This window comes from Ictalurus punctatus, chromosome 18, assembly GCF_001660625.3.
Source record: "Ictalurus punctatus breed USDA103 chromosome 18, Coco_2.0, whole genome shotgun sequence".
NCBI lineage: Eukaryota > Metazoa > Chordata > Actinopteri > Siluriformes > Ictaluridae > Ictalurus > Ictalurus punctatus.
In genome coordinates this window covers 24,460,182-24,483,898 of record NC_030433.2, presented here as the reverse complement: position 1 = coordinate 24,483,898, position 23,717 = coordinate 24,460,182, and the positions used below count along the sequence as shown (strand labels likewise).

Sequence of the window (23,717 nt, the reverse complement as noted above, 5' to 3'; positions counted from 1 at the left end):
CATAAACCTTTAGGAGGGAAAACGTTTAAAAGTGCCGTTTAAAAGAATCGTGCGTTTTGTTTCAACTATAAACAAGTTTTTGGAAAATGGTTCGCCAACACGGATAATTATACAGAACTGCCGCTAAATACATGCGATTTTGTCTATGCTTTGACATCCCATGTCCCCACTGGCTGACAGTCAAGTCGTGTACATTTAGGCCCTCTGTAACACTGTTTGATCTGAATGTGTGATCTTTCCTGGCAGTTGTCGGTCTGTTTGAGAGAGAGACGTCTGATTTCTGGGGGTTTTGCTGACCAGAATGCTTACAAATGTGTTTATGTTAACGAGTTAAGGAGAGAGTCGTGAGTCTCAGTGTTTAAATAATGGTTAAGACGTTGTAGTTAAAACACAGAAGAATCTCTGTAACTATCTGTCACAGTGTCTGCTCCGAGAAATCCTAATACCCCTAGAGGAATGCTGTGTATTCACCAGCAAGAGGACCTGCTGAAATGAGAGAGGACCTGACTTCTGCTCCAAGAAAAAAAACCCAAGATGTTAGTTTGACAATTTATTAATGAAGATATTGTAAAGACGTTGTTGTTTAAGCCTGAGCAGGGCATCAACAACTCCAAAGATCGTGTCTTAAGGCCGAGGGTTTTTTTTAGGAGGTAGAAAAACATTTAAAGATGATGTTTTAAAAGAAAGGCGTGTTTCGTCCATAATGGTAAAAAAGAAAAATGGTTGTACTGCAATGTGAAATTAATCGGTGGTGACACACTGAGTACATTTCTGTTCCACAGTCTATAAGGATCCCCACCATTAATGTAGAGCGACAAATGTACACACCCTCCGTGACTACGTTACTTAAGGTTTAAAACAGTTTATTTTGTGATGGCAGAAAGACAAAACTGTTGTACATTTGGTATCTGGTGATTTTAGAGTTAGACCCCAACTGTCAAATATGTTTTGACAGAGAATGTGAATTGCCTTGTCAGGCAAAGAGCACGATGGTATGGAAAGGGTATGATGAGGTGAACTAATGCTGAGGAGTTCTACAGTACTTTGACTTGGGAACATTCCAACATGGCCCTCAGAGAGGCATTATCTAAAGTACGTATATATAATATAGATCAGATCACCAGTCTGTCTTTACCCTCTCCTGATCTGGAGTCAAAATGATTACTGTTTATTTCCTTGTATGGGTTTATGACAGTGAGCAGTCATGTACACTATAAGCCAAAGTTACAGAAACAGGAGAGTTATTTGTAAAGCTTTCAAAATATTTTAACAGTTGAGGCATATTTCAACAGAACAGAATATTAGACATTTAGTGTAAACCAGGGTAAAAAAAAAATTCTCTGAAATATTTCGGTGAAAATATTTTTCCATTTTAAAGGCATCATATTAGAAACGATAGTACAGCCTTTGTTGATAAGTTACCAACTCATACTTTATAACAATTTGTTTAGGAGCATCTTAATCTGGCAAATAACTTTTAATCCATTTAGGCATGCAATAAAAGTTAATAAACAAATGGGGAAGAAATGACTTGTGCACTACTGCTGCGGATATTAAGTCAAACCATTTGTTCAAACTTCAGTGTGATCCATAGTGTAGCAGAAACTTATGGCACCTCATGAATACCATGTGAAGCATTAAGTTGACTCGTCACTTACAGTTACAAAGACGTATCCTTGTGCAATATCACCTATACACCAGCATTGCCCATTGCACATCTTCTCCCATGTCAATGTATAAGAAAAGGCAAAAGGTAACATGAGATGTATAAGAATATATTTGATCAAATATAAGACATTATAATGAAAAACATAATAATATTATTTAACAAGGTCTTCCATTCAGCCCTCTTGTGTAAGAGCATTATCAGTATTGTACGGCAGTTGGGACAGTTGTCAGCTTTCAGATGTCAGATAAAAGACAACTTTTTGAGTCACAGTGCCAAACTACTGGCAGAATATTTTGATCCTTCTTTTTCAGCGTGAAGGACTGGCATTTATTTAATAGACAGATGGCACAGCCGTATACTTGGTCAGAGGATTTAGGGATTTTTTTTAAAGAAAGGTTCATTGTTTTTGTATTTTTATCATTGCTTCAGTTTGTATACTTACTTTGGTTAGTGACTTAAACTGTGTTATTAGGTGGTGACAGATTTGGTTAACAGGGAACGATGATAGGTGAAGATTAAGTTGGTATGCGTGTACAAAATAAAACTGTCTATATGTATATTTGTCTGCTATGTATCTGTTTAAGCACCACTTTAATAGCAATTAATAGCCCATTAACTAATTCATAGACCCACTTTCTACCTTTTCAACTTCGTTATATGTGTTTCTTTTCAAGCATTGTGTGCAGAAATTGCAAATCATTAGTCTGAAGGTTAAGGGATCCTTAGACTTTTGCTTCTTCAGCATCAACAAAGTCTAAACAAAGACTAAACTCAGAAACAATAACTGTCTGGTTGTGGTCAGAATAAAAGGCTTAATTCCCAAAGCACTAAATTGATTGACACGTGGCAGTCATATTGTTTTCAAATCCAACATTTTTGATAACTATTAAGGTTCACACTCTGCTCTCACGCATTTGACACCAGACTTGTGAAGCCAGACCAAAGATCCTAGGAGTAGTTCACAAAAGTAGGTTTTATTATCAGGCTTGTCTGAATGAATGAATGAATGAATGAATGAATGAATGAATGAATGCTAATAAAGCAATAGCATTTGAACAGCGTCGGTGCTTGGACCCCTAAAAATGTCCACACGGCTCGCTCGATTTGCTTAAAAACGGAAAAAGAACCCGGATGCTGCATTCTGATTGGCTTGTGGCTCGCATCACCCGGAAGTTGCCCGAACAGTCGGATTGTGTCAGCGCTCCCTAAGATGGCGGGGGTGTTTGAGGTGGAGGTTGACGGCGTCGAACACGACCACGATCACGGACACGGACACGACAACGAAGCCGCTCAGGTAACGACAGCTCCGCGGTTTTACTTTCGGACTCTCCGTGTTTCTCGGAGTGAGACGCTAGATGTGTACCGAGCTCCGAGTTCTTGAAGGAACAGCGCTAACAGAGCTAAATGCTAACAGCTCTGATTGGCGATTCGACAGGCGAGAGGCTGTGTCCCAAATTGCTCTCCATCAGACACGTAGCGCACTAGAGTGCGGAAGCCATATTTTCCCACAGTGTCTGTAGGGCACCGAGGTAGGGAGCAGGAAGGGATTTGGGACTCGCTGTGTGAAATGGTGCTCAGCCAGATGGCTCCCTGTGATTAGCTCAGCGCTCTGATTTAAGTATTTAAGCAAATAATTTATTTATTTCACTGTAAGATTTAATCTTATTTACCATATTAAAAATACTGATATTAAAGCTAAAGCAAATATGCAAACAATGCCGAATATTCGTTACTATTGAGATTTGGATTATTGTAGAGCTGGGCGATATGAGGATATAATATCGATATTGTGAAAAATGATATCACAATACCTTTCTTTTTTTAATATCGTGGTAAAAATTATTATTATTTTTTTACAAACTGACGACTGATTTGGTGATGCTTAATCTTTAGAAATTGTAAAATAAGTTACAGATGTGTAATTTTATTTATATATATTTAATTTAAAATGTCTATTTAAAATATCTTTTATATTTTTAAAATAGATTTTCTAAAATTAAGTTTTTAAAAAAAAATAACTTACTGTATTGTGAACAAATCTTTATATCTTATCTAAACATCTTTAAGAATTGATATTTTTGTTTAGTTTTCTCCTTTTCAGTGGTACATTGGTTTAAATTTTTCTATAAATAAAATGAAATGTTCAAAGTATAAAATACAAAAAATTGTAAACCTTCTGTAAATCATTGAACTGTTTTTTTAAAACAATTCTTTTATTTCAATTTTTTGCTTTTAATTAATTTTTAATTGCTGACAATTTGAGCAAATCTCTCTCTGTGTGTGTATATGTGTGTGTATGTGTATATATATATATATATATATATATATATATATATATATATATATATATATATATATATATATATATATATATATATATTTGTATTTGTATTTGTTTATTGAGTGATTGCTACATTAGTCGGGCAAAAATAGGACAATTGTTATCTTCTTTATTTTTCTGATCATCCTGTCTAATCATAGTCCTCCGTAGGAAGTGGTCCGGGGTTTTTAATCAATCCCAGTCGTAATAAATCTATAATGAATAACATGAGACAGTTTGGAATCGTGTCACACGAGGTTAAAAGTCGTAATAATGGAAATTATGGGCGTATAAGATAATATTACAGAATAATTAATTTATTTATTGCATTCATAAAGGGAAGTGTGATGCCATGTGTGGCCGCGTCCTACACCGATACGTAAAATGAAGAAAGCAGCGTAGAACAAAACTCTACAGAGATGTCACGAAAATACGTAAAATATTACAGCACGGAGGATCCAGAAGTTTTTCTGGGGATTACGGGCATATGTTTTTATTATAGAATATTTATATTACGTTTATAACTGGAAGTGTAACTCCAACACGGCTGGATTGTTCCATGTCGGATCACGCAGCCTTGTTGCTGCAGATTTTGTTCATTTATTTTAATTATTTGTTAATTTAACTAATTTAATTCTGGCCTCATCATCAGTTTTTCTTCTTTTACTCCACTGAAGAGATATAATGTTTTGTAATTTTAAAAATGTTTTATATGGGATGAGGCTCATGGTCTCTCCCCCGTGCCCCCCTCCCCGGAATATTTATTATTCCCAGCCACTGGAAATTTATCAGACATGAAGACAGGCTTGTTTTCTCTCCGTCTAAAGGCTCACACGTCACCACAGAAGACAACACAAATGGGAGAAAAGTACAGATGGATGATAGTGGCTTATAGACCCCACTTTCATAAACTTAAAAGTGCTTAAACTACTATATTTACTGATTTTGACTCAATCCGAGCTCTGAATAAACAATTAGAGTTCAAGATATTGACTAACTGATGAGATTAGTTTAAGATTTTTCACGTTTTCAGACGGTGACGTTGGTGAAAAAATTGTGTGAATTATGTTTAAAGAGTGGTCATGTGATGTTCCATGGAATATCTCAGCTTTTAAAAAAAATAAAAGCAAGAATGCGGGGAAAAACGTTTGACATAGTTAAATAAATCCTGTTATTTTTATTTATTTATTATTTAACACTTTTTTTTTTTTATTTAAATTTTTTTTAAATAAAATTTCGAAGAAGGTTACCACTAATACTGTTCAGACATGAGACATTTATAAATAAATAAATACTGCATAAATGCGTGACTGTAAATTCTCTGTTTTATTTCTTGACCAGAATGTAATTTCCTTCTCCAGGTCGACCTCTCGCACCTTTCAGCGGAGGAGAAGTGGAGGTTTGTTTTTTCTTTTCTTCTTTTTTTTTTTTTGTAATAAAATATAATAATTTCTTAATAAATATAGACAAATTTGGCGTATGATTCCGTCTCTTATCCGATCTGACGCTCTTATAAAGTCCGATCAGACACGGCTTTGTATCGCGAGCACGTTACTAATGCTAATTACGATCGTGTAGTTATAACACCTGTTGTTAATAATATTAATAATAATAATAATAATAATAATAATAATAACACCTGCTAATAATAATCCATCACTGAATTTTACGTCACTTTTGATTAGGAATTTTTAAAAAGCGATATTTGAGGATATTGCAGGTGCACAGGTTAAAATGGCGGATTGTTGATCCCAAAATATACACAGGACTACGGCGTGACTCGTTATTTATGTATGTGTATGTTTACATATGGTAAACATGGGCTAGCAAACATGTAGAACTGGAATGCTGGGTAAATATTTCCTTTCAGTACATGTATACGCTTTATGAACCAAATATGTTGTTTACCAAATAGCGTTAGGTTGAAAGAACAGATCTACTATTTAACTCCTTATCCATCACTAATATTATTCATCAATAATTTTATTTGCTGTTTCTCTCCTCCGCTTGATAACTTCATTTCTGTCAAAGCCGTTATGAATTAATTCTGGTCTTGATATTTCCGTCTCGTCTGCGGACGCGCTCGTACGATTTCCGGCTCCCGCGGCTGTGCATACGTGTGTCGATGTTCAGATACAGCACAGCCTGTGATGAAGATTAATCTGGACTCGATTTTAATAAGAATCAACTCTTTTCCTGTCTTCAGAGCTTGAAATGATCGCTAACGTTTTGACAACGAACGTCAAATTGGCGAATTCTGTGATTCTGAAACGTAGTAAAGGCAAGGTTGGGTCCTGAAGGGCTCTTTTTGTGTTTGTTCGACAGACTGGAACATGCGAGAATGCACGCCAAACACAAAGGGCACGAAGCCATGCACGCCGAGATGGTGCTCATCCTCATCGTCACGCTCGTCGTAGCTCAGCTTGTCCTGGTGCAGTGGAAACAGCGGCACGCCAAGTCCTACAACGTGAGTACGCTCTGCACAGTCTGATAACGATCCCAGGGCACAAACGTCCATCACGTGGCGTTCTCTCGCCTCACCTCACCTTAGGAACACCACCAAACCTGTCACGTAAGGATTCAATCAGTGTCTTTGAGGACGTTTTTGACAATTTTAGCTCAGTAACCTGATTCGCAGTTCAGCCTGACACAAACCAGAGAGTTTTATAAGCTCGTTCTCACACTTGTGGGGTTTTTTCCGGGACCTCGTGAGCGCTCGGGCTCTGAGTTTGGTGAATTGTGAACAGAAATGACGCCAGACTCCAACATACCCCGATCAGCCAAAACATTAAAACCACCTGCCCAATATTGTGTAGGTCCCTCTCTCCTTGTGCCTCCAGAACCGCTCTGACCCGTCGAGGCACGGACTCCACAAGACCTCTGAAGCTGTGCTGTGGTTTCTGGCACCGAGATGTCAGCGGCAGATCCTGTAATTCCTGTCATTTACAAGGCGGGGCCTCTGTGGATCAGACTCGTTTGTCCGGCACATCCTGCAGACACTCGATCGGATCGAGATCTGGGGAATTCGGAAGCCGAGTCAACACCTTAAACTCTTTGTCATGTTCCTCAAAGCGTTCCTGAACCGGCTTTGTAATGTGTCAGGGAGCGTTATCCTGCTGAAAGAGACCATTAGCCACCATTAGGGAACACCGTTACTAGAAAGGGGTGTACTCGGTCTGCAGCAGTGTTTAGGTAGGTGGTACAGATGTCAAAATAACATCCACATGTTATTGGATTGTTACAAGGTTTCCCAGCAGAACGTTGCCCAGAGTGTCATACCTGCCTTCTTCCCATAAAACAAAAAGTGATCCATCAGACCAGGCCATTGGACCTTCTGTCATTGCTCCATGGTCCAGGTCTGATGCTCATGGTCCCGTCGTAGGAGATTTCGGTGGTGCACAGGGGGTCAGCATGAGCACTCTGACCGCTCTGCAGCTACGCAGCTCCATCGCAGCAAGCTGTGATGCTCTGTGTGTTCTGACTCCTTTCCATCAGATCCAGCAAGAACCTTTTCAGCAGTTTGTGCTGCAGTAGATCTTCTGTGGGATCGGACCAGACGGGTCAGCATTCGCTCCACATGCGTATCATCGAGACTTGGGGGCCCATGACCCTCTCTCCGGGTCACCGGTTCTCCTTCCTTGGAGCACTTTTGGTAGGGTTTAACCCCTGCATACCGGGAACACCCCACAACACCTGCTGTTCTGGAGACGCTCTGACCCAGACGTCTAGACATCACAATCTGGCCCTTGTCAAAGTCACTCAGATCCTTACGCTTGCCCATTTTTCCTGCTTCCAACACGTCAACTTCCAGACCCGACTGTTCACTTAATATATCCCTAATATATCCCACCCCTCGACAGGTGCCGCTGTAATGAGATAATCAACGTTATCCGCCTGTCGCTGGTTTCAATGTTACGGCTGATGGGTGTATACTGTGCTTTACCACTAGGTGGAGACATTACCTTTGCAAACGTGTGTCTCTGATGGATCTCTCAACATAACGTCATTCTCAGATGTTGTGTAACTTCTATGATCTATGGTTACATCAGTTGCTCAACTTTTATTACAGCAAATCTGATCAGTTCTACAGGATAAACTTTGGTTTCACAAATATTCAGAGCACCAAGGTGTCTGGAATTATGTAATAAAACCAAACTTAAACTGTCGTGACGGTAAAACTGCTCCAGTTACGGATAGGTTTTGAAAGAAAAATAGACACTAAAGTATAGATATTAGTAACACTCACTAAGATAGTCTGTAATTTGTGTGTTCCTCTTAAATAGAGAAGTATCGCACCTAGTTGAGGTCTTAAAATAGACTTAAAATGATTACGTTATTTGGTGACGTGAAAGTGAGTGACTCATCCCGAGTATGACGTTATTATATTGCAATAAAATAGAAGGTTATTAAGGTTGAAGGTTATTAAGGTTTCTTACGTTACTTCTCCTTCCAAACCTTTATGAACGTTTAGCATTTAGAAAGACGCTAACATTCTGGCTGTTCTGCAGTTGGTGACCCTGTTCCAGATGTGGGTGGTGCCTCTTTACTTCACCACGAAGCTGCACTGGTGGAGATTCTTGGTGACGTGGTCCATCTTCTCTATCGTCACCGCTTTCATCACGTTCCGTGCCACTCGCAAACCTCTGGAATGCACGACGCCGAGGTAATTTATCAAGAGTCTGGTCCAGAACGCCAGGAATGGGGGAGGGGAGAGGAAGGATGGGGGCGGAGCTTCCAAAAGGGCATATAAAAAGATTATTATGGGAGTATTTTTGCCTTTTGACCTTTTGTATGTTTTATTCCCATGAACTGTCCTGTCACTGTGATGTGATTTTAGTGACTTGGTGACATGTGACTTATGACTCAGAAGTTCGTAGTTACTGTTAGTCAGCTGTTTGTAAACACTACTTGTTGACATTTCTGTAAATGATAATCCACCTTTCATCCTTCTGTAAATATCCATGTGCTCATATCTCTCTCTCTCCCTCTCTCTCTCTCTCTCTCTCTCTCTCTCTCTCTCTGTAGATTGGTTTACAAATGGTTTCTCCTCTTGTACAAGATCAGCTACACGACAGGCATTGTGGGATACAGTGTAGTCATGTTCACACTGTTTGGACTCAATTTGATATTTAGGTGAGTTGTACACTCGGTGACATCGATGTCGGAGTTTGATGGTACGATTTTCTTTCTTCATGTAAAAAATAAATAAATTATATGACATTATCAAACTCATTCTTAACTTGCTAGCTTTAATAATACAGCTCTTCACTTTAAAAGTAAGGCAGCCATATTGTTCACACATTTGCCGGAGGATTAAATCCGCTCCAGACGGCCGCTCCGGTCCGAGCCCAGACGCCCCGGTCCGTCGGGTTTCCGAGTCGAGCTGTGACATGTCAAACACCCAGACGAGCTCCGTCCCCCTTTAAAACTACTCCTCTGTCGTCGTGATTGTTGTCATGAACCTTACGTTCGGAAGTATTTACTGATCTAGAACATCCGGAAGAACGGTACCAAAACAGAGACGGACCTTTGAATGTTACGTGAGAGGTTTTTTTAAAATTCAAACGATATCAGTAATAGTCGATCCGGTTAATGTTCGTATACGTGTAGCATTAATGTGTGAGGATCTGCACGAGTAATGCGCCAGACACCTGCAGGATACCGTGCGTGTGGCGGCCATCTTGTGTACGCGTGGTTAACCCCCAAATTCAAAATACTCCCATGTCACCTACTTTTGATGGAAATAACCTAATTTGGCACAAGTGGTGCACCTCGTGACCAAGAACAATTTCTGTGAGTCAGGTTTTATAGGTATCGTATAATAACAAGGTCATATGTGCTGGGATTTTTTTAAAATATTATCAATTTAATTGTGTGTTACGTTAATAGAGTCTGGTTTGTTATATTTAAGTTAGCGCTTTATACTGGATCATTAGGCATAAATGTACGAAGAAGAAAAAAATACATCGGTGTCACCAAGAAAATATTGATCACTGTGTTGGATTTATTTATTTATTTTAAATTTAAAGTGTTTATACTTTTGTTTGGTTTTTTTTCCGAATTGAAACGCGTTTCTTGCTCAGAATAAAGCCGGAAGATTCCATGGATTTTGGCGTCTCCATGCTGTTTTACGGGCTCTATTACGGCGTCCTAGGCAGGGATTTTGCAGAGATGTGTGCAGACTTCATGGCTTCTACAGTAGGGGTGAGTATTTCCTGTAGGTTCTTCATCGAATGTGAAAGTCGGGAGATCGCGAGTTCGATTCCCGATGAAGATGCAGCGATATCTATAGTGCTCTAGAGTGAAAATCTGCTCTGATGTTTGGATGGATGAGACGGGCGTACTCTTTTTCTCCAGTTTCAGTTACTAGCCAATTGTGATTGTCTGTGTGGTCATTAGGGGTGTCACGATACCAAAAATCTAGTAGTCGGTACCGATACCACCAAAAGTACACGATACTCGATACCAAAGTCGATACCACGGTGTGCAATAAAAAAAGCACACACTCTCTCTCACACACACACACACACACACCTTATACTCTGAATGCAAGCATTAGTTTAAATTCACTGATATGGTGGCAGGCCAAAACGATTTATTAAAAGCATGAACATGTGAATAATTATTATTGACATGAGGCTACATTTATCTGACAGGACCCGGGCTGAATGGCGATGCATGGTGGAACATTCGGAGGTAGTTTATAACATCGCAATGCGTTAGCGTCAAATAACTGGCTATCGCTAACATTACATGGAGCATAACGTTAGCTGGTTTCACGCCACAATGTCCGCTTCCTCAAACAAACATAATATAGGACCGTCTTTCAGGTGCTTTGCCAAATTCCAGGTGTTTCCTCGCTTTGTTTGAAATGAACGATAGCATCGGTTGCACACCGGCTTCAAAGCATCAATTTGAATGCGAAGTATTTCCATATTCCATACCACATTTCCTCTCAACGAGTTGGGGCAGAGCTAATCCTCTGTAGTTTTTCCCGTGTGCTTATAGGTGTTCTTCTTCACCACTTGTGGACTGCCGAAAACACCTGCGCGTATTTGCTGCCCCCTTCAGGTCCAGAAGAATTGCAACCTCGGTACCTCCTTTACAATCCAGCGCTACTGCAGAAAAACACGTACCGTCACATTTTAAGAATGTTGGTACCGAAGTATCGGTTCTCGTGACATCCCTAGTGGTCGTGTACGGGGAAGACAGTAGATGGTGCTTTCGTCCAAGATGTTCTTGTCTGGCTTCACGTGTCTCGGAGGAAGCTAAATGCGTCATCTTGTTACTTTTAATCCTTTGTGACGGTGTTCTCAGTATTACAGTGCATCCGGAATGCCCACTAAACACCTCTCGGACAGCATCTGCGCCGTGTGCGGTCAGCCCATCCTGGTGAGCGTGGACGAAGAGGGAATCATGGAGAACACCTACAGGCTCTCCTGCAACCATGTGTATCCTTTCACACTAATCACCGTTTAACATTAATCGTTAAATAACATAAATAACATTAACCGATCTGATGATCAGTGCCAGCTCGGAGAGAAGAACGCTTACGCATCATGTTAAATAGAAGTCCCATGCGTACGCATCATACATCTCGTGACTGTGTGTGTACGCTGTACCCGTGCGCTCAAATAGGAACTCAGTGACTTGCCTAAAAAACCTCACTAGTGTCATTTCTCTGGCACAGTGGTTTTTTTTATTATTGTTCTGAGACTTTTTTATTTATTTATTTATTTTTTTTAACCTCTGGTTTGGTTTCATGTTGGTTTTGGTTTGAGATGCGTGAGGGCTTCCTGGAATATCTGTATTTTGAAGAAGAACCAAAATACTACTTTCCCACGCGCACACACGGCATATACAGTAACTCAGTCTTTGCCAGTATGTAATTTCAGATGTACCACGCCTGGTGGTATTTCTACATCTTGTTTCCTTCACAAGGAAGAGCGTAGTCTTTCCAGTCATGTGGGAAAATCATCATGTCAAACATATGAGTACTCCAGGACTAATGACATTACCCCCACCCACACATAAAACCCGGCAAGAACAAGGAAGTAGAAGACAAATTAAAAGCCAAGGTAAGTAAATGCTTTTTAATTACAACCCCAATACTAAAAAAGTTGGGACGCTGTGTAAAATATAAATAAAAACAATGCAATGATTTATGAATCTCATAAACCTGTATGTTATTCAGAATAGGTCATGGAAAACATCTGGAATGTTTAAACTGAGGAAATGATCAGGTCAATTTGAAATCGACGGCTTGCGACACGTCTCAGAAAAGTCTGGACGGGGGCAACAAAAAGCTGGAAAGGTTACTAAAAAAGAAACCGCTGGACGATGGAGCTGGATGCCTCTCTAAGACACTCTTTTTATACCCGATCATCTCACTGACCTGTTCCCAAATAACCTCCAGCTGTTTCTTTTTACTAACACTTACTTTTCCAGCCTTTCGTTAAGATAAGATAAAATAATACTTTATTAATCCCCAGATGGAGAAATCAGGGCTTTGTCGCACCGTCCCAACTTCTTAATAACATACGGGTTTGAGATTTGCGAATCATTGTTTTGTTTTGTTTTCTTTTCTTTTCTTTTTTTTTTTTTTTTTTTTTTTTTTTTTTTTGCGCATTTATTTACATTTTACACAGTGTCCCAACTTTTTTGGAATGGGGGTTGTAAATTGAGTGATGGATTTGCGCAAGGGAGTGAGCGAGTTCCACATCCTGGGAGTATGGACACTAAAAGCAGTTTCACTGAACTACTTATTACCAGGGACCTTAAGGATGCCAGCATGTGTTGATCTGAAGATAAAAATAAAAAATCCATCAGGCATTCTGCTCAACACATCTTAGCATTAATATTTTGAGATACCGGATTTTTGATTTCTGTGAGCTGTAATCCGTAATCAGGATTAAAACAGATCTCGTATCCTGTATATGTACATAATGATTATAATTAAATTCCCAGTTTAACATATTTTTGTCGTAGACGGATATTATCATCAGCATCCAGCTCAGTACTGCAGCGCCTGATACGTCTACCCCAATGTTCTGGTTCAAACAGGGCGGTACAGCAGTCTGCAAACTGTGGACATGTCTGTACATGTGACATGGAAACCAAACCGGCGTCGCACACTATGCTATATTGATCGTGAGAGGGAAAACGAAATAGTCGCAGCAAACTAACGTAGAGAGAAAGCGGAACTTCTCCTACTTCCTCATCACAAGTTGATTAGTGACTGATTAGTGGTTTGAACATGTGTGTCGGTCCTGTGCCTGACCTTTTATTCTTCTACCATGGAAGGAAACACGGAAATAAGTGTGGGTTACTCTTTTGAGCCTCAGACGTGTATTTACGCACCTTCCCACAAAGGGCAGTTTACTGTAAAGTAAGTACTGGGTCAGTCTGATCACCAGAACAGAGTCATGCAGATTCTTGGAACTCCCCTGGAGCACCATCATTTCAAAGGATTTAGCCTCAGTAGGTGTTTTATTGGTGGTGATGATGATGATGATGATGATGATGATGATGATGATTGTGGTGGTGAAGAACTCTTACTTACTTAGCGGTCCAAATTCGTCCATAGGTGTTCATATGGTCTTTGTGAAGACCGTGTAATCCGTCCAGACCGGCGGAATGCCTCATGGTCATGCTTCTGTTCTTCTTGAAACCATGACGCACGCTTTTCTGTTTTTAACTCACTTCCACATTTCTACATTCTGTGACGTTTCGGTTCTTTATTACATTTTGTTTTATTTTTACAATGGACGTTGGCTGACCTTTTAATATTCGCACACACACCCATTGTCCACTGAATTGTTCCACCTCGTTACCTCGTGGGCGAAGCTTTTGTTTGGTATCTGCGGTTCTTCGTTTGGGTGTTGATGATGTCATCGTTCACTGAAGCGAAGTATTGCAGTACTTGAAAAGCAGTGAAAGCAGTACTGATTTTTTTCCCACTATAAATAAGGGCAGCACAACGGATTGTCACCTCCTGCAGTAAATAATTCTCAGAGAAGTCGTCCTTAAACTGCATTTTGTATAAATCTGCTAGTGGTTATGGGGTTTTTTTTGCTCATAAAATTACTTTTTTTTTTTTTTCTTTAGCTGTGAATTCATTCCCCCGGCTAATCTGAGCAAATGTGACTGAGAGCTAGCTAAATCTGGAGAACAGTGAAGAGCTTAGCGAGAACCTTTTCTGACCGTTACTGATGGAGAATCCCAGACACTCGAAGAATAAAAAGCACCATACAAATAAAATTGAATTGAATTGAATAAAGAATTTTCACACCATGTTGGTGAAACACCTCTGAAAAGCGTCTCGCATAATAGCCACCTCGTACAAACTCCAATCAGTGTTTATTTCAAACTGAGCGATGGTGGAAAACGGGACGCGTGCGTGTGTGAAAAGATGCTCCGCCAAATCCACACCAACGAACCATGTTTACTGCTAACGAGCTGCTAGAGTAGAGCAAGACACGCCTCCAGAAGGCGGGGCAGATAAGTTTGCAGGGAGCGATTAATTGGACGATCGTGAAGATTTGAACAAATATATGAATTATCCAAAGATGTGATGAAGCTTAAAATTGAAAAGAGAATACCTCCAAGACTATTTTATTTCTCTTTAATTTATTTATTCATTTTCATATGGTTCATTTACATGTGATTCATTTACCTATGATTCGTTTACATGTGATTCATCTTCATGAGATTCATATTCAAGTGATACATTTTCATGTGATTCATTTACTGATTTGCTTCTCTTTAAATCCAGGTTTAGACTGTGATATTACAAAGGTTTTTCCAGATTATTACTCGCTACACTGTGTGAGATAACCCCAGTAAAACTGCCTGAATTCTATAATATAATTTGTTCACCATGTTCGGTTTAAATCCTCTAAAAACAGATTCGCAATTGAATAACATTACATCGACTATTTTATTCCTAAAGGTAAAATCGTTTCTCCTGATTGTACTAGAGTCGCTGGACGTTCATGTCTCTTTCCTTGATGTCTGACGTGGCCTGAAAATATCAGAAATATCCATTTCAGTCCCTTTTTTTTTTTCTTTTAAATCCATTGGATTGTTTAGATTTCTTTGCTCACCTGTACATAAATCCAGATCGCTCACTGTACAGTTTCACAGATCTAAATATTTATGTGCTCATGTCTCAAGCATAGCAGTATTCTTTCCTTGACTTTTTCTCCCAGATTCCACGAGTTCTGCATACGAGGGTGGTGCATTGTGGGTAAGAAACAGACATGCCCATACTGCAAAGAAAAGGTGGACCTGAAGAGGATGTTCAGTAATCCGTATCCTTTTTGTGTGTGTGTGTGTGTGTGTGTGTGTGTGTGTGTGTGTGTGTGTGTGTGTGTGTGGTTGGCTACACAGGTCTCTGGTGTAATAATCAGACTTGAACGCTAGAATGAAATCAGTTGGCTGCTGAGTTCAGTGAGACTTTCTTTCTGTTTTAACTTGATTCCTAATTTGGCGTAGACTACTACAAACATAGCAACTCTCGAGGGTGGGTGTGGCTTCAGTCGCTTAGCTATCTGTAGCTCGAACATCTTTTTGAACGCTGTGTTCTCCAGTGTACCAGCTGGTTGGTGCAGATGCAGCAGTGTTAGCGCCGCTAGTGTGGTAGAATAACGCGAGCGTATTATTTCATCGACAAAAAACAACCACCAAAAGGCGTGCTTCGGGGAAGTGTGTTTATTTTAACGCGTGCAGCCAATCCTGATTCGACATGAAGTGGAAGTTAATATTTTAGAGGAGGGAGTGTAGGCTTAAGTTTAAATGTTTATTAGTATTATTATTACCTCGTGTAATATAAGTGATACGCAGATATTATTATTTTATTTTTGACTCTCGGTCTCTGACACTGACTTCCCTGTTTATTACTGCTGTGTCATGACCGTGACTGACCCTCTTACTATTTGTGGAAAGGCTTGTAAGGGTAAACCCTGGGCTTTCCCTTCCCTGTACACAGCACTGTGTGTTCGGAAGGTTTTATAGCGATGTAGATGATTTTATAGGAAATGCTACAATGCTTTGAAATACTTATTGTTCCCCCTAACAATGGTTTGGAGAGGTTGGCATCTGATAAGAAATTCCACATGAGCTGGTAACCGTCATTAATCACCAACTTGGGAAAACTTCCTCTCCAGTTATCGTGGTTGGAGTTTTCAAGTTCGAGTCGAGTCATCCCCCGGTTTCATTAGAAAGTGACTCGAACTGAAACAGAAATATTAGTTACTTCTAATATTTCGTAGAATCTCACGGTTATAAAAAAAAAAGTGAGAAACTGATTACTTCTTCTTTCATTAGATTTTTTTTTATGATTAATTTGCAGGTGGTTGTGTCTCGTCCGTGAGGGCGTCACAGTTTTGTGTGGTCCGTCACCTGAAAATGTGAACGTGACCAATTTCGACCGTTTGTTGTTTTACATTTGACAAAAACTGGGATCGAGAAACGGAGAGAAACATTTATTACAAGTTATAAATGTAATGTAAATATAGAAATGACAAACTTAAAAACGTTGCTTTAAAAAAAAAAAAAAAAAAAAAAAAAGCTCAATCTGGCCACTTTAATAGGAACACCTGTGCAGTTATCCAATCAGCCAGTCATACAGGTCACGAGCTTCAGACCTGAATGTTCACATCCGACATCAGTATGAGGGAAACATCTCGGTGACTTCCAGCGTGCTGCGGGTGCAAGTTTCAGGAAGCTGATCTCTGGTGGTTTTCACACATAACACTAGAGTTTATACAGTATGGTGGCCAAAAAAAAAAATTTCCTGTTTTATGTGCTGAAGAGTGGACGGTAAGGCTACGGCAGGTCAAGTAGCCACTCTGTAAAACTGTGCTAAGCAGAAAAGCATCTCCACACCAGGACCAATACAGAAGAACCCGTGCCGGATCACATTGATGTTTGATGTGAATGTTAACTGGAGCTCAAGACCTGTAACTGCACTGCATTTTAAAAAAAGAAATAAAATTTAAAAAAAAAAATAAACAGCTGATTTATTTGCGCAAATTAGCGAAGTTGATTCGTCATGAAGTCATTCCTGGCAAGTTTGTGTCCTTAACCGGCGACCGAAAGGTGGGAGAGGCCTCACGTCATGTACGGACAGCTACTGGACTGGCTTCGCTATCTCGTAGCCTGGCAACCCGTCATAATCGGACTAGTGCAGGGCATCAACTACATCCTGGGTCTGGAGTGACCGCCACACCCATCCCAGAAAGAGAAGGGAGAGAGACTATACGCAGTCTGTGTGAGGTTTAAAAAGGACCCTGGGACTGGAACTTTTAATCACCAAAAGTGTGTAATGTACTGTATACTGGCACACACACTGTGCATATGTGTATTTAAAGGAGGTGGGGGAAGAGAAATCTACTAGAGGTCTGGATTTGTTTTTGACGTGTACCTTATTTGATTTGTTTGTTTGTTTGTTTGTTTGTTTTTTAAAGAAACTATTAATGAAACTTAATAATTTTAACCATAGGTTACGACCTCAGACTTCTTTTTTTTCCCTCTTTCTTTCTTTATTTTTGTCAACTCTCTTCCAGTTACAGTCAAATTCTCTGTTCCATCTGTTGCAAAAACCTTCTTTCACTTCTCATCATTGCTGGTTTAATTATCCTGGGTTTTTTTTTTACTCCCTTTTTTTTTTTTCTTCATTCAAATGAGTCGAACTGACCAGAATCTCTAAAACTACGGGAAATGTTTTGTTTTTCTGAGCGGACGCGCTCGTCTGTGGGTCAGCGGCGTTCCTGGAATTCGGATTCGGGATGTCCCTGGATGCTGAAGCATTTCAAGTTTCTCTTTCACACCGTATCCACGTGGACGGCTGCTGAGGGATTTTGAAAGACGGTACATTACATTACATCACGTGTCTGAATAATCTTGTTGAAGCGTCTTCTTTATTTTTCTCATCATTTAGGATGAATCAGATGTCATAAGATTTGGATGATGGAATTAGTGTTGAAAGTATTCTGTTGTGTTTTTTTTTTTTTTAAAAAAGGTCTAGTAAATTTTTTTGGAAACTTTATAAGATTTATTCGAAGCTTGACTGCTGAGGCAAATAAAGTGATTAAAGGAGAATGTTTATTAAAGATTTGAGTTAGCGGAAGATTAATTTTGACCAGAGGAGGATTAGATGATATTTAGATGTTCGATGAGGTAGAATTCCTGCCTAGTTTACATTACTACAGATTGACATGATGCATGTGTATACAGTATATAAGCTACAATCCATCATCATCATCATCTTCATCTCCGTTCCAGAACCTTCTCAGGTAAAATGAATCCAACGCAGATTGAGGTGTTAATGTGGAATTTGTTTGGAGTATTACACAAGCGCTATATAATAACACGGCGGAGATCCTGATCAGGTCACAATTCCTGAACACACTTTTTCACATTTCCTCACAGCCAGCAATGTGCTGCATGTTCCATGGTTCTGCAGAATAAACATCAGCGTTAATATCAATTCAATAGTGAATGTTATTTAAACATGTACAGTATTGAAGTTTCTATTATTATTATTATTATTATTATTATTATTATTACACTTTACTGTACTCGTTCTGTCCAATTCAAGTAACAATTCAAAAAGCCCAAGAACTAACTCGTGTGTATATATGTGTGTGTGTGTGTGTATGTATATGTGTGTGTGTGTGTGTATGTATATATATATGTGTGTGTGTGTATATATATATATATATATATATATATATATATATATATATAAAAAACAAACACATTGACCTTTGGAGCACACTTTGAGAACCACTGCTTTATATAATATAAATATTTAGATGTAATGTGTAAAGTGTCTATGCCCCCCCCCCCCTCCCCCCACTACCACCACCACCGTAAAACATTAAGATGTATTAATATATCATTTATATTAAATATGGTTTAAAATATGTTGAGACATATAAATATATGTATAAACGTAGGCTGTGTTTAACACTGCAAACGGTTTCCATGGAAACGAACGTAATAAGCGGAAGTGACGCGGGGAGGCGTGCGTTTAAAACCCTCGGCGCCTCTCCGTGTAGATGCTCTGAAGCCTGAACCATGGACCAGACTCTCTCCATCACAGGTAAACCGCGGTCATTCATTCATGGTTTCTTTCTCCGAGTTTTACTGTTTGACTCACAGCGCGCGCGCTGATCAGTTTTAGATTTAAAGAAGAGATATTTGTCGTTTGTTGCGGAAATCTATTAAAAATAAATGACGTGTTTTTGCTATGAAGTCTTTCAAAAATAAAGCAGTGTGTAGCTCAGGATGGTTATTAAAATACTGAGGCGGGAAATAAAGTGTGAAAGTAATTCCTGATTTATTTGTTTGTTTGTTTATTTATTTATTTATTTATTTATTTATAAGTGGTTCTCTGGCTTTTATTGATACCCAACTGCAGTTTCGCCTGTGTCCGCTAGATGTCACTCTGATCACTTCACTCTGTCTGGCGTCTTTTCACACAGTATTCCAGTCTAACGCTACCTTTTCAGCCGAATCTCTTAAATCTAAAATAAATTCCACAGACTTTGACACATTTTATAAACATAATCTAACTATTGGACTCGTTATATAACATTTTTGACATTTCCCAAACTTCGTAGACATTTTAAACATCACCCTACATTTTTTTATAGCCTATATTATGTACACATTTTTTTCACTCCAGATTATTTATTTACATGTGAACATTTTGACTATATATTAAAGCCATAGAGCTTTTTTTTAAATTCTTGAATGCATTTCATGTATTAAAAAATATTTGATTCACGTTAACATTATTTATTAACTTGTTTTTGAGTTGTTTAGGTTCCAATTCAAGTCTAAGAAATGAATAATAAAGATGGTGTTTATTAAGAGCTGTACGTACAAATACAAGTTTGTAAATATAGAAAGAAGATCTGTGCAAAATGTTTTAAGAACACCTCGACTCATGGAGTATCATGATCAGTTTCATAATGATTAGTCACTGTTGTGTTGCTTTTGTGATTTTTTTATTTTTTTTAATCTTAGTGGAGAGTCTTGTTCGGAGAGGAGTAATTAATTCACTTCTGTATTTGACTAGACTTAACTATTCTCCTCTTTTTATTCACCGCTTTTTGTTTTAAACACTTTTACTGCGCTGATGTTGATGTGAAAATAACTTCTCAGTACTCTTCTCTAACATGTCTCACATTTTTATTTATTTGGATGGCCACAAGAGAGAATCACAGACATTTACTTTCACTTTTTAAATGTTAGTGTGAGTGTTTGGGGGGTTTTTGAGCCAGAAATTTCAGTGAAGTCCACACTCTCACTTTTCACACAGTCAGTGTGTAACTACATCACCTGATCATTTCTGACCAGAGATTTGCTGTTAAGAACATTTTTAAATCTTAATATTTTCAGTGTAAGGTTTATGTATAGTTGTGATACCTGTGTGTAAAGTGTTCCATGTTCTCTGTGTGTTTAGGATCTCTGTGTGTGTGTATCAGTGCTGTCATGCTGCTCCAGAGTTCTCCCACAGCAGCTCATTCCAGTACGTTCCAGTACACTTGGAGTCCTCAAACCAAATGCTTGATAAATCCGTTCGTTATCATTTGAATCCCCCGAGAGCCGTCTCTCCCTTTCTCTTTACATATTACGCCTTTATAACCATTGCACTCGGTTATTCTTATAACTCAACAATTGTTCTAAATGTTTTAACGTGCTGCAATTTTATTGTGCAGATACCGAAGTGAACGCGCCGACGATTATCCACATGGCGCAGAAGTTTTCAGGTAAGATGTGTTTAGGTCCTGTTCTTCAATTTCACACAAGATCAACCTAATAACATTCAAACTCTGCATTCTTTGGTTCAGCGTCAATTCTATTTTTTGGTTTGATCTATAGCAGATTGTTTACAGTAGGCAAGAAGGCACTAAATTATATTCCTAAGCAACATGTCTGTGATGAATTACTTCTTAGGCACTCGCTACAGGATCACCTGCAGAGTGAACCCTGGAGGACTCAAAGACGAGATCATGGTGTACTGGCTGGCCGATGGAGACTTTTTAGAGACGGCCTATAAAAACATCCGTGTGACAAAAAAAGTGAAATGGTAAGAACTCTTCCTGCATGCTGAGCTTTAGAACAAATGTATTATTATTATTATTATTATTATTATTATTGTTGTTATTATTGTTGTTATTACTACACCATAGTGAGTCAGAAGGTGTTGATTCATTTTCTATAACAGCAGCTCGACAGTAGTTCCGGCTGTGACACAAATCACAGTTTTGTTTATATTAACGCGCTCGTTCTAATGCGTTATCGTTTCTATAGTAACGGCTCGTTCACAGGGACGTGAACATCAAATGCTCCACATCGTCTAACCCTACTGATAAACATGTTGTTGTTGTTTTAGTAAAGTAAAAATGTACGTGGTGAAATTTTCTGTAAGGTTTCGCGATGGCAGAAATGAACGTAAAATCAAGGAAACCCAACAACGTTCGGAGGAGCGTGAAATCTTTACAAACTTTCCGCAGATTTGGGCCGAGACACTCCGTGTGGAATCATCAGAACGTGCGTTCAGCCGAATCCGTCTTCGGTTCACGTGTTACAAACATGAGTTCAGCTAAAAGGTCTCGTTTACTGACCAACATCGCTGAGATCGCGCGCGCGGAACTATTTCCTGCCGATTCCAGTAGTTTTCCTCAAAAAAAAAAAAAGTTTACGCTGCGGATTTTGGAAAAAGCCGCACTGATCGCGAAAACATCTATGAACTCCTGTTCGGACTGACTTATGTAACATTTTATTGAAGGAGTCTCCAGTCCCAGTAAGTTTTCCAACATCTTCAGATTGTCCACAGAGGAGTTTACGCTTCTTTGCGGTTTCTCGGTAACATGACAAGCTGCGTCATTTCTTTCTCTAATTCACTTGAGAGAGAGAGAGAGAGAGAGAGTGAGTGAGTTTATAGCTGCTATACCGTAAACGAGAACAGGAACTGACTCGTCTCGTGGACTTTCCACGTCGTTGAATGTAGCTATAAATGGTTAAAAAGCATGGTGTCATTCATTAATCAATGCGAAATTGTCATCGTTGTCGTATAAGAGGAATAAAACACTGCAGACTGTCGTGATGTTCTAGGAAAATAATCCAGTTCGGGTCAGACCGTATCACGCCATCCCGGCGTAGGTTATTTTCACGTAACCGCTCTTCACAAATAAATACAACTTTATGTCTGACTGAACATGACGCTGTTATATCTGCAGGTTGGACGGGACAGAGTACATCGAGACCACAGCGGTGTTCAAAAAGCTTTCTCAGAAAGACTTCGACACCAATTTCACCTGCATCGCTCTGAGTCCAGCCGGGTTCGCCAAAGAAAACATTCAAATCATAAAAGCATCTCCTAGACTGACCTGAGTGTGTTTGTAACTTCTCAGTATTTATGACCCAGTGTTCAACACGAAATGTAGGAATACGTTCATCTCCGTAGCTAAACGAGCGAATGCGTGTCCTTTAAAAACAAAATACCCAAGACCTCTTTACGAAGTATTTTAGGATGTAATCATATCTCTAAAATGTTTTATTTCCAAAGGATTTTTGGAAGTTTGTTTGTGGATGCAGATCTACTTGGCATCAAACTGCATATATTGTAGAAGTTATATTGCGTGAAGGAGTTTAATGTTGAATTATTGGGTATTATTTTTATATTAATATACGATTTATAAACCTGACTGTTAGTTGGGTGTTTCAGCTGTACTTGAAAACTTGTTTTTTTTTCTTTATAAATCTCAAGTGATCATTTATGAGTTTCTCTTTAAATCGTGTAAAATTCCAGGGGATTGTTTATAAAAGAAAATTGTACATGCATTCACACAAAAACAATCTGATTTTATAAAACTCTTTGTATGCCATGTCTATGTGATGTATAAATCTCCCAAATGACCATCAAAATCTCTCAACACCTCCATGTTTTGCGTATTCATGAACGTCTGTGTGTGTAAACAGTGTGTTTAAACATTGTCCTTATTTTATTTCTTATTATTTATCCTTTATTTTCCACTGCATTCTCAATGAGAGTGTAGAAACGAATCAGTTCATTGTGTAATAATAAACACAATCAAATAATGAATATCTGTGAGTTCATTTCTGTTCCAAAAAACATATTTTAGCGCTCTCAGAGAGACCTGCCACTGAGCTCAGGATCAGGATCCGATGCAATAACAAATCATAAAAGTTTGGAATTAGATTTGAAATAAGGAATTAGGATTGATTGATTCTGCATTCTAATTATTCTATTTACAATAAAATAAAGATTGTAAAAAATATTTTACAATAAAAATGTTTATTAAAATTTTTATGGGGGGTTGTGGGTGCACGGTGGCTTAGTGGTTAGCACGTTCGCCTCACACCACCAGGGTCGGGGGTTCAATTCCTGCTGCTCTGTGTGTGTGGAGTTCGCATGTTCTCCCCGTGCTGTGAGGGTTTCCTCCGGGTACTCCGGTTTCCTCCCCCAGTCCAAACACATGCATGGCTGATTGGCGTGTCCAAAGTGTCCGTAGTGTATGAATGGGTGTGTGTGTGTGTGAGTGTGTATGTGATTGTGCCCTGCGATGGATTGGGACCCTGTCCAGGGTGTACCCCGCCTTGTCCCCGATGTTCCCTGGGATAGGCTCCAGGTTCCACACGACCCTGAAAAGGAGTAAGCGGTAGAAGATGGATGGATGGATGGTTTGT

The 23,717-nt window shown here is 39.1% G+C and overlaps 2 protein-coding genes across 2 annotated transcripts; both read left to right on the top strand.

Annotated features, from left to right (window-relative positions):
• The first annotated feature begins 2,814 nt into the window (after positions 1-2,814).
• On the top strand, positions 2,815-18,103 carry rnf121 (ring finger protein 121). Its single transcript, XM_017492817.3, has 9 exons — positions 2,815-2,963; positions 5,351-5,388; positions 6,315-6,456; positions 8,498-8,652; positions 9,015-9,122; positions 10,073-10,193; positions 11,307-11,440; positions 15,200-15,301; positions 17,091-18,103. Exons 1-9 carry the CDS (start codon positions 2,880-2,882, stop codon positions 17,209-17,211), a joined length of 1,005 nt encoding a protein of 334 aa, XP_017348306.1. The 5' UTR covers positions 2,815-2,879; the 3' UTR covers positions 17,212-18,103.
• Positions 18,104-18,838: 735 nt separating this feature from the next.
• LOC108278494 (uncharacterized) lies at positions 18,839-23,112 on the top strand. The gene is made up of 5 exons (XM_017491912.3): positions 18,839-19,098; positions 20,467-20,532; positions 20,723-20,773; positions 20,961-21,093; positions 22,247-23,112. The coding sequence occupies exons 1-5, from the start codon at positions 19,074-19,076 to the stop codon at positions 22,398-22,400; spliced, it is 429 nt and encodes a 142-aa protein (XP_017347401.1). The 5' UTR covers positions 18,839-19,073; the 3' UTR covers positions 22,401-23,112.
• Positions 23,113-23,717: the final 605 nt, after the last annotated feature.